At 44.5% G+C, this 12,062-nt stretch overlaps 2 protein-coding genes across 2 annotated transcripts in view; both read right to left on the reverse strand.

Moving 5' to 3' along the window:
* The window catches only part of LOC106591235 (sialoadhesin), a 608,384-nt gene that overhangs the window by 31,445 nt on the left and 564,877 nt on the right, over nt 1–12,062 (reverse strand). The gene's annotated exons all lie outside the window — the stretch shown is intronic.
* The window catches only part of LOC106591240 (uncharacterized), a 29,784-nt gene that overhangs the window by 12,858 nt on the left and 4,864 nt on the right, over nt 1–12,062 (reverse strand). The window contains exons 2-8 of the mRNA XM_045708892.1: nt 2,851–3,005; nt 1,594–1,806; nt 1,190–1,315; nt 975–1,020; nt 794–884; nt 501–642; nt 233–337 (exon numbers count right to left, since the gene is read on the reverse strand). Of these exons, the coding sequence (XP_045564848.1) occupies nt 233–337; nt 501–642; nt 794–884; nt 975–1,020; nt 1,190–1,315; nt 1,594–1,806; nt 2,851–3,005 (878 nt within the window). The remainder of the gene's footprint in view (nt 1–232; nt 338–500; nt 643–793; nt 885–974; nt 1,021–1,189; nt 1,316–1,593; nt 1,807–2,850; nt 3,006–12,062) is intronic.

A 12,062-nucleotide genomic window follows, 5' to 3' on the forward strand; every position in this document is an offset into this window, starting at 1 on the left:
ACATATTACCTCAACTAACTGGTACCCCCTCGTATATAGTCTCGCTATTGTTATTTTACTGCTTCTCTTTAATTACTTGTTACTATTATTTCTTCTAATTCATATTTTTTTTAACTGCATTGTTGGTTAGCAGCTCGTAAGTAAGCATTTCACTGTAAGGTCTACACCTGTTGTTTTCGGCGCAAGTGACTAATAAAATTTGATTTGACCCCTGACCCCTGTCTCCCCTCACCATGAGCTGCAGGACCTTGCAGTTGAAGAGCTCAATGGAGGCCTCCTCACAGTCCTGATCCAGCTTCAACACCTGCTGCATGGCCCTCTCTGCCTCACCATACCGCTGGAGAGAGAAGAGGGGAGGAAGAGAGGGGAAGAAGGAGATGGATGGGAGATGGAGAGTCAGATTTCACAGACAGACAGAACACACACACACACACACACACACACACACACACACACACACACACATGTTCACGTTGACAGTAGAGAGCTCAGACACTGACCTTCAACCCCATCAGTGCACTCCCCTTGCGGAAGTATCCCTTTGGCCAATCAGGGGCCAGCTGGATGGACTTCTGAGCGTCTGATAGGGCAGAGGGGTAGAGCTCCAGACACCAGTAGCAGTATGAACGATTCCCAAAGAACCTGAGAGAGAAAGAGACAGAGAGACAGAGAGAGGGAGAGAGAGAGAGAAGACACATTAAAACACAAGTTGACAGAAATATAATTTCAGGTCAGAGAGCATAGTGGTGCGATATGTTGTATTTAGGGTCAGAGGTCAAGCTTTAAGGTGTACCTGTGGTCTTTGGGGTCACAGTGGATAGCCTCAGAGAACATGTCCACAGCCTGAGAGTACTGGCCCTGCTTAAACAGCTGAATACCCTTCTCTGGAGGAGAACACACACACATACAGTGCTAAACTGGGGTCATTTCAGTGAATAGAAATAATCAATCTGAGACAATTGTATTAATGTCACCTGTTAGTGAAGCTCCCTTCTTCTTCACAGGGTCTGAGCTCTCCACCTGAAATGAGACAACTCAGTTAATACTGCCTCTGTGTGTGTGTGTGTGTGTGTGTGTGTGTGTGTGTGTGTGTGTGTGTGTGTGTGTGTGTGTGTGTGTGTGTGTGTGTGTGTGTGTGTGTGTGTGTGTGTGTGTGTGTGTGTGTGTGTGTGTGTCCAGCCCTCCGCACCTCGCTGGTCCTAGCCTCGTTCTCCTTGTTCTCTCTAGAGGCGTGGCCTGCACAGGTCCTGGCTTTGGGTCTGATGTGACTGGCAGCGTTGGCCACAAACGCACTGCGGACGTCCCACTCTGGCTCCTAGAGGAGGAGATATAAATCAAAACGGCACCCCTATAATGCACTGCTTATGACCAGGGCCCATAGAATCATATAGCTCTGGTCAGAAGTAGGGCATTATATAGGGAATGGGGTGCCATTTGGGATGCAGATATAGTAGACAGAAAGAGACAAAGAAATACTTTCTATCATCCTATATCTATTAGTTTCTCTGGTGTATCCTACCCTCCATACCTCCCTGCCTTACATGTCCTTCCCTCCCTCCCTCCCTCCCCTACCTCCCTCCCTCCCTCCCCTACCTCCTCTGGGGTCCTGACAGGGGGCTGGCGGTTGCTCTTGTTCCCAGACACAGCGAGAGGAGGCGTGGGCTTGTTCTTGGCAGGACGTACTACCCTCTCTACCTCCTCCTTCTCCTCTTCACTTTCACTCTCAGACTCTGACGCTACTCCTCCCTCCTGCTCAGCATCCGCACTCTTCTCCTCCTTCTCTAGTTTCTTTCGTTCTTTCTGTCTCTGTAAAGAGAGAATGGTAAAGGTGTGTTGAGGGAGGGTAAGGAGGACAGAGATGATGACAGGTGGACCAGGTATGACAGAGATGATGGCAGGTGGACCAGGTATGACAGAGATGATGACACGTGGACCAGGTATGACAGAGATAATGACAGGTGGACCAGGTATGACAGAGATGATGACACGTGGACCAGGTATGACAGAGATAATGACAGGTGGACCAGGTATGACAGAGATGATGACACGTGGACCAGGTATGACAGAGATAATGACAGGTGGACCAGGTATGACAGAGATGATGACACGTGGACCAGGTATGACATAGATAATGACAGGTGGACCAGGTATGACAGAGATAATGACAGGTGGACCAGGTATGACAGAGATGATGACACGTGGACCAGGTATGACATAGATAATGACAGGTGGACCAGGTATGACAGAGATGATGACAGGTGGACCAGGTATGACAGAGATAATGACAGGTGGACCAGGTATGACAGAGATAATGACAGGTAGACCAGGTATGACAGAGATAATGACACGTGGACCAGGTATGACATAGATAATGACAGGTGGACCAGGTATGACAGAGATAATGACAGGTGGACCAGGTATGACAGAGATAATGACAGGTGGACCAGGTATGACAGAGATAATGACAGGTGGACCAGGTATGACAGCGATAATGACAGGTGGACCAGGTATGACAGAGATAATGACAGGTGGACCATGTATGACAGAGATAAACAAATAGTCACTGGTTCCTTATTCCTCTAGTGCAATACCAAAAACCAACTCCATTACTCAACTCTATTACGTCATTAATTATTAATTCATTAAGATTAATTACACAGACATGTTAATGACTATGTAGCAACAATGTTACTGTAGTAATGACAGTGTTATTACAGGTTACACCGGTATAAAGTTACAGGTTACACAGGTATAAGAGCAACTTAATTTGAAGTGTTACCAGGTTGATTATGATGTGGTATAGGTGTGACATAGTACAGGTGTGTGTGTGTGTGTGTGTGTTCTACTCACCTTTCTCTTAGCCCTGCGTCTCTCTGCTCTCCTTCTGGTCTTCTCCTCCTCACTCAACTCCTCCTCCCCACTCAGGACCTCTCCACCTGCGGCTGGACCTGGAGCTCCTCCTCCTCCTCCTCCTCCTCCCCGCTCCTCCTGCTCACCTGGCCCATCTAGAAACACACAGAACCAGAGAGCCAACACAAATCAACCAAAGAAAACACTTTGGTGTTTGTTTAGTGTTACTTCTGTAACATTATCTATACAGGTTGGTCTCACTGAGAAAGTTAGAGACTTTGGAGGAGGAGAACAAAGAGAACAGGGAGGAGAAAGATGAGGAAGAGAAGGAGGAAGAGGCGGAGGCAGCAGCCCAGATATATCCATGTTTAAATGGATTCTGATTATTTCCAGGGATACACAACATCCTGAAATATATATAGATATTGTTGTTAGAAAGAATACTATATTTCCCTTGACGTAGTGATGCTGAATGTAAAAAATGTCTCAACATACCCCACTGTCCCCTACAGGTTAGTCTCATTGAGATGGGGACGGGAGGGAAAAGAGAAGGAATAGAGAGGACAGGGAGGAGAAGAGAAAACACAGTACAGTACACATCAGTACAGTACACATGCTGCTAGAGATTCTCCTTTGTTCTTTGGGTGGAAACCTATTGGACCAGTGGATCCGTACAGGAAGTGTATCGTTGCCCTACCAAAAAGAAATGACAGACTCTTCCCCCTCCCCCCAACACACTCATATAGTGCATCCCAAATGGCACCCTATATCATATAGTTCACTGTTTTGGGTCATGGTCAGAATTAGTACATTATATAGGGAATAGGGTGACCTTTGGAACACACATTTAACCAAAAGGTTAAATCCAGACCAACTGTAGCCTGTTGAGGGCAGCACAGACAGATCAGAACCTTCCCCTTCAACACCCACTGTCTGTCTGCCACCTGGATGCTTCCCTTACCTGACCCTGATAACCTCCTGTACTTTGTGCTCTAGGGCTGTGTCCCAAATGGAACCCTATTCCCTATCACTATGTAGTGTCCCAAATGGAACCCTATTCCCTATCGCTATGTAGTGCACCACTTTTAACCAGGGCCCGTAGTGTCAAAAGTAGTGCACTACATATGGAAAAGGGTGCCATTTCATAAGCAGCCTAGACCTATTGGCGCTGGGCCTGGCAGCGTCTATAGTATTCCTGCATATAGGGAGGCTGCCTACAATGGTTTCATTTTTTATTTCCTTCAGCGTCCTTGTTTCTGGCTTATTCACTCAAGCCTCACGATCTGGAAAACGCTAGCCTGTTGGAACCAGCCTGATCGCTCATTCATTCTATTTCATTTCAAGTGAAACAGAATGAGTTCTGTTCTTGAGTTCTGGGGAAACTTTGAGAAACTGATTGAAGCTAGAAGGTACTTCCTGATCTCTCCAAATAAGAAACTAATTTCCGTGTCAAAACTTTCCAGTGCCCTACTTAACAACCATCGTCTAAACGTCTCATATTAGTTTGTTTTGTCTTTTTTCCTCCAATTTTACTGAGCCTATGTTAGAAAGAAACAATGACTGAAACACTACTTACACTGCTAAGAAACAAGCGGTAACATGTACGCTGGGAGTCGGGAAGCAAGTACAGGGAGTGAATATTTAATAACTAAACAAACATAGACCAAAACAAGACACACAAGTAGAGTCAATAACACCTGGGGAAGGAACCAAAGGGAGTGACATATATAGGAAGGTAGTCAGGGAGATGATGGAGTCCAGGTGAGTCTGATGAGGCGCTGATGCGCATAACAATGGTGACAGGTGTCAGTAATAATGAGCAGCCTGATGACCTCGAGCGCCGGAGAGGGAGTATACATGACACAAGCAGCAACATTGTTGAAAAAAAAAACATATTTCTGGTGCGAAATGAAAACCACATGTTGTGAATCTGGTATCCAAGGCCAGCAGAGAAGCTGTTTGTGTTACACTACTTTGATAGGGAATATAAAGTGGATGGGAAAGGACTTTATCTCCCCAGCTCTCTCTGCCTCTCTCTCTCTCTCGCTCGCTCTGCTGCTCTCACTCAATTCAATGGGTTTTATTGGCATGGGAAACATACTGTATGTTTACATTGGGTTTTATTGGCTTGGGAAACATACTGTATGTTTACATTGGGTTTTAATGGCTTGGGAAACATACTGTATGTTTACATTGGGTTTTATTGGCTTGGGAAACATACTGTATGTTTACATTGGGTTTTATTAGCTTGGGAAACATACTGTATGTTTACATTGGGTTTTATTGGCTTGGGAAACATACTGTATGTTTACATTGGGTTTTATTGGCATGGGAAACATACTGTATGTTTACATTGGGTTTTATTGGCATGGGAAACATACTGTATGTTTACATTGGGTTTTATTGGCTTGGGAAACATACTGTATGTTTACATTGGGTTTTATTGGCTTGGGAAACATACTGTATGTTTACATTGGGTTTTATTGGCATGGGAAACATACTGTATGTTTACATTGGGTTTTATTGGCTTGGGAAACATACTGTATGTTTACATTGGGTTTTATTGGCATGGGAAACATACTGTATGTTTACATTGGGTTTTATTGGCTTGGGAAACATACTGTATGTTTACATTGGGTTTTATTGGCATGGGAAACATACTGTATGTTTACATTGGGTTTTATTGGCTTGGGAAACATACTGGTTTGTTTACATTGGGTTTTATTGGCTTGGGAAACATACTGTATGTTTACATTGGGTTTTATTGGCTTGGGAAACATACTGTATGTTTACATTGGGTTTTATTGGCTTGGGAAACATACTGTATGTTTACATTGCCAAAGCAAGTGAAATAAACAAAAGTGAGAATAAACTAATTGAACAACATAAAAAAAAACTACTAAAACTAAAACTATTACAAGTGAACGTCGCACTCAAAAAGGTTGAAAAAATATAGACATATCAAGTGTTATTATCAGCTATGTTTTAGCAATGTGTAAATAGTTGTAGTACGAATAGCGGGGGACGATGCACAGATAAATATTGGTGGTATTTATAATATTGTTTGTGCTCCACTGGTTGCCCTTTTCTCATGGCAACGGGCCACAAATCTCACTGCTGTGACCTCACACTGCACCTAACAGATATGGGTGTTATCAACGTTGGATTTGTTTGATTCGTTTCAAATCCTCTCTCTCTCTCTCTCTCTCTCTCTCTCTCTCTCTCTCTCTCTCTCTCTCTCTCTCTCTCTCTCTCTCTCTCTCTCTCTCTCTCTCTCTCTCTCTCTCTCTCTCTCTCTCTCTCTCTCTCTCTCTCTCTCTCTCTCTCTCTCTCTCTCTCTCTCTCTCTCTCTCTCTCTCTCTCTCTCTCTCTCTCTCTCTCTCGCAACAAAACAATGTAAATAAAAAAGAATGCCAAAAGACATTAAACAAAATAGTAGGGAGAAGGGGTAAAGGAATATGTTTGCCTTGTGATTCCATGCACCTCGGTCAGCCTGTGAGGTGACGGCAGCCAGAACAGATGTTCAGAGACAGAAGAACTGGCGTGCGTCCCAAATGGAACCCTATCCTCTACCACTCCCCTGTGGCCCCTGGTCGACGGTAGTGCTCTAAATGGGGAAAGGGTGCCATTTGGGACACAGCATTAAAGAAGGAGCCCTGTAAGTCCAGAAATAGAACCACCACCGACCAACCAGCAGCAGGCCTGTCGCCTGGGCCTGAGGAAGGAAGAGAAACTCTATCTGTTTGGCATTAGCAGCCAGACTCGAACACACCCAGAGAGGAGCAACGGGAGAGAGGACGAACGTGTGTGCGTCCGTGCGTGTGACCTCTGGGACCCAACACGCCTATAAGTAATGGGATGTTATGTTATGTAAAGGCCTCTGTGTGCTTCCCAGCCGAAACAGTTTGTGCATATATTATGACAACATTTTGTGACGTTTTTGTTTGTTTTGGTCTTCGGCAGGTGTTTTTGTGGCTGTACGGGCACACAACATTTCGCGAGGCAAGCCGTATTTCGGTAGCCAAAGTCTACACCCCTTCATCGGTTATTGGTCAACAGTAGGGATTCTTCAATGAAGTGTCTGTTGTCATTCAACGATAGAACACTAATTTCCTAGCGGTTAAGAGCGTTGAGCCAGTAACCGAAAGGTCGCTGGTTCGAATCCCTAAGCCGGAAAGGTGGAGAAATCTGCCGTTCTGCCCTTGAGCAAGGCAGTTAACCAACAACTGCTCCCTGGGTGCCGTGGATGTCGATTAAGGCAGCCCCCTGCACCTCTCTGATTCAGAGGGGTTGGGTTAAATGCGACTGACACATTTCGGTTAAATGCATTCAGGTATCCCCTTTCCCCTTGAAAAATACTGCACCAAACATCTTAGTTAAATGTACAATTGTTAGACTAAGATCTCCTTAGCAAAAAAAAAGTCTAAATGAATGACAGATTTCATGAGTTAGATGAATTCTAACTATTTTGAGGAAGTGAATACTGGCTGCGGCGTCTCAAGATGGACAAAACGTACTATTACCGTTTTTTTGTTTCTTTTAAGCAAAGGTCTTTTAAGGGAACATGCGAGCACACTCGTTCGGTTCACCAAGCAGAGTTGGGCTAGGCGCCAGCTGAACCAAGCATGCTGAAGCCCTATCGGCCCTGGGCAAAAGTAGTGCACTGTAAAGGGAACAGGGAGCCATTTGAGATTTAACCCAACTCAATTCCAACCATGACAAATATACTCAAAACAGCCTCAAACAACCTCATCCTGACGCAAGTGTTAAACCATGTGTGGAATGAGATATTCTCCACCTTCAGAATGAAATAATCAAGTTGCAAAGTTAGCACAGGAAAAGGGCCTAATCCAACCAGTATGTTTGCTTCTCACAAGGACAGAGAGCTAAGCCTGCATGCCGTTGTCAGCACTTCTGACTGACTGACTGGCTGGCTGGCTGCCTGGCTTACATCTGGGCTCTTGTTCAGTAAGGTGAAACGTTCAGAACATTGCGGATAGAAATGCAATGAATAATATAGAGCATGCCCTATTCATCATGATAGATAGGCAATCATATCTACACAATACATTTCTACCGGAACGTTCTGGAATGTTGGATTACTTCGGTCAACAACGGCTCACTCCCCTTAAACACACAACGGCTCCTCCCTGGGTCATGTTCAGTAGTCACAAAACTGGGGAAACTTTTAGAAACTGGAAGGTAGTTCCTGATCTCTTCAAATAGGAAACTAATTTCCGTTTCAAAACTTTCCAGTGCCCTACTTAACGACCCTCGTCTAAACGTCTCATATTAGTTTATATTATTAGTTAATATTAGTTATTTTTGTGTCTTTTTTCCCATCAATTTTTACTGAGCTTATGTTAGAAATAAACAATGACTGAAACACTACTTACACTGCTAAGAAACAAGCAGCAGCATTGTCAGAAAAACCACCCTTCTTTCTTGTGCGATATGAAAACCGCGCTGTGTATCTGGTTCCCAAGGCCAGCAAAGAAGCTGTTTGTGTTACACTACTTTGATAGGGATCAGAAAAATGCTGGGAAAGGACTTTACCTCCCCCCTCTCTCTCTCACTCTTCTCTCTCTGCCATGCTCTCAGCCTCTCTCCCTTTCTGCCTCTCCTTCTCTCTCTGAACATCTCTCCTTCTCCCTCTTCTGCCTCACTCTTCTGCCACCCTCTCTCTCTCTGCCTCTCTCGCTCTGCCTCTCTCAATTTAATTCAAAGGGTTTTATTGGCTTGGGAAACATACTGTATGTTTACATTGCCAAAGCAAGTGAAATAAACAAAAGTGAGAAGAAACTAATTGAACAACATCAACAAAAAACTACTAGAAATTACAAGTGAACGTCGCACTCAAAAAGGTTGAAAAAATATAGACATATCAAGTGTTATTATCAGCTATGTTTTAGCAATGTGTAAATAGTTGTAGTACGACTAGCAGGGGACGATACACAGATAAATATTGGTGGTATTTATAATATTGTTTGTGCTCCACTGGTTTCCCTTTTCTCATGACAACGGGCCACAAATCTTGCTGCTGGGATTGCACACTGCAGTATTTCACCTAACAGATATGGGAGTTATCAATGTTGGATTTGTTTTCAAATCGTTTCTGGGTCTGTTTGAGAGATCTCTCTCTCTCTCTTTCTGGAAAACAAACAGAGTGGTGGCTGCATGCCTGTGGTTTCCTGCCACTCAGAGACAAAGTACCCCTCCCCCCCATCACCTATAATGCCTTAGGCTGACAAACCAGAGAAGAAGACAGAAGAGAGTAAAATCAAGAGGAACCGTTTGTTAGTAGTTAGCCACCACACAGTCAACCACAAAGAATACACACAACACAACCCATCTCCACACCACCCTCATCATCACCATCCCCACCATCTGCCCAATGATACAGACGGGTGGGGTGGGTACTGTCTGTGTTTTCCCTGTCGTATAATGGATCAGTTCAGTTCTACTCTAATCCATTCCCTCTATTCTCTTATGACACTTCAGAGACATCCTCCTGGTTTGATCAAACATGAGTGAGTCATCACGAAAGAGGATTTCTCGGCAGCTAAAAGTCGGAGGACAATCAAACTGAAAGTAAAAGACTTCATCCAGGTGCGTCTCAAAGGGCACCCCATTCCCTATGTAGTGCACTACATTCGACCAGAGAGTGCATAGGGAATAGGATGCCATTTGGAACGCCGGCCAGCCCCAGATGTTATCGTGAAACCTACACTGCCTCTTCAGTGTGATGACAGCAATCAGGTGCCTCTCATTTGAATACCACAACAACAACAACCTGGTGGACTGGTGACACGTCCAGATTGTCTGCTGACTCTGCTCTCTGCTCGGATGCTGTTGCAACACCTTCAGCTGACGAAATCAGAGATACTGAAAATAGCCTGGGAATGACGTTTAATTAGTTTAGGTTTACTGTGGAAGAGAGGAACGTTATGTATATCTCAGCCGGCTCTCTCTCTCTCTCTCTCTCTCTAGCAACTTGTTGATCGGGGGTAACAATTAGCGTGTGGATTATTACCGTTTAAATACATGTTGTTAGCCTACTGTGGAAGTGTGTAACATTACAGGTGTCTACATACAAGGGTTCATTATGTGTTTCACAGAAGTGTATATTGACATTTTGTTAAAAGCATGGCCCAATTATTGCAGGTTTGATTCCTGTATCTTGGTCTAGTAGAGTGCATCTTGGTCTAGTAGAGTGCATCTTGGTCTAGTAGAGTGCATCTTGGTCTAGTAGAGTGCATCTTGGTCTAGTAGAGTGCATCTTGGTCTAGGTAGAGTGCATCTTATTTTAGTAGAGTGCATCTTGGTCTAGTAGAGTGCATCTTGGTCTAGTAGAGTGCATCTTGGTCTAGTAGAGTGCATCTTGGTCTAGTAGAGTGCATCTTGGTTTAGTAGAGTGCATCTTGGTCTAGTAGAGTGCATCTTGGTTTAGTAGAGTGCATCTTGGTTTAGTAGAGTGCATCTTGGTCTAGTAGAGTGCATCTTGGTCTAGTAGAGTGCATCTTGGTCTAGTAGAGTGCATCTTGGTCTAGTAGAGTGCATCTTGGTCTAGTAGAGTGCATCTTGGTTTAGTAGAGTGCATCTTGGTCTAGTAGAGTGCATCTTGGTCTAGTAGAGTGCATCTTGGTCTAGTAGAGTGCATCTTGGTCTAGTAGAGTGCATCTTGGTCTAGTAGAGTGCATCTTGGTCTAGTAGAGTGCATCTTGGTCTAATAGAGTGCATCTTGGTCTAATAGAGTATCTTGAGCAATGTCAGTTAGTGAGTGCAATAGCCCAGGCCTAGCTACAGTGGGGGGAAAAAGTATTTGATCCCCTGCTGATTTTGTACGTTTGCCCACTTACAAAGAAATGATCAGTCTATAATTATAATAGTAGGTTTATTTGAACAGTGAGAGACAGAATAACAACAACAAAAATCCAGAAAAACGCATGTCAAAAATGTTATAAAATGATTTGCATTTTAATGAGGGAAATAAGTATTTGACCCCTCTGCAAAACATGACTTAGTACTTGGTGGCAAAACCCTTGTTGGCAATCAGAGGTCAGATGTTTCTTGTAGTTGGCCACCAGGTTTGCACACATCTCAGGAGGGATTTTGTCCCACTCCTCTTTGCAGATCTTCTCCAAGTCATTAAGGTTTCGAGGCTGACGTTTGGTAACTCGAACCTTCAGCTCCCTCCACAGATTTTCTATGGGATTAAGGTCTGGAGACTGGCTAGGCCACTCCAGGACCTTAATGTGCTTCTTCTTGAGCCACTCCTTTGTTGCCTTGGCCGTGTGTTTTGGGTCATTGTCATGCTGGAATACCCATCCACGACCCATTTTCAATGCCCTGGCTGAGGGAAGGAGGTTCTCACCCAAGATTTGACGGTACATGGCCCCGTCCATCATCCCTTTGAAGCGGTGAAGTTGTCCTGTCCCCTTAGCAGAAAAACACCCCCAAAGCATAATGTGTCCACCTCCATGTTTGACGGTGGAGATGGTGTTCTTGGGGTCATAGGCAGCATTCCTCCTCCTCCAAACACGGCGAGTTGAGTTGATGTCAAAGAGCTCCATTTTGGTCTCATCTGACCACAACACTTTCACCTGTTGTCCTCTTGAGTCATTCAGATGTTTATTGGCAAACTTCAGACGGGCATGTATATGTATTCTTGAGCAGGGGGACCTTGCGGGCGCTGCAGGATTTCAGTCCTTCATGGCGTAGTGTGTTACCAATTGTTTTCTTGGTGACTATGGTCCCAGCTGCCTTGAGATCATTGACAAGATCCTCCCGTGTAGTTCTGGGCTGATTCCTCACCGTTCTCATGATCATTGCAACTCCACGAGGTGAGATCTTGCATGGAGCCCCAGGCCGAGGGATATTGACAGTTATTTTGTGTTTCTTCCATTTGCGAATAATCGCACCAAATGTTGTCACCTTCTCACCAAGCTGCTTGGCGATGGTCTTGTAGCCCATTCCAGCCTTGTGTAGGTCTACAATCTTGTCCCTGACATCCTTGGAGAGGTCTTTGGTCTTGGCCATGGTGGAGAGTTTGGAATCTGATTGATTGATTGCTTCTGTGGACAGGTGTCTTTTTTACAGGTAACAAGCTGCGGTTAGGAGCACTCCCTTTAAGAGTGTGCTCATAATCTCAGCTCGTTACCTGTATAAAAGACACCTGGGAGCCAGAAATCTTTCTGATTGGGAGGGGGTCA

This window comes from Salmo salar, chromosome ssa02 (assembly GCF_905237065.1).
Source record: "Salmo salar chromosome ssa02, Ssal_v3.1, whole genome shotgun sequence".
NCBI classification, from domain to species: Eukaryota; Metazoa; Chordata; class Actinopteri; order Salmoniformes; family Salmonidae; genus Salmo; species Salmo salar.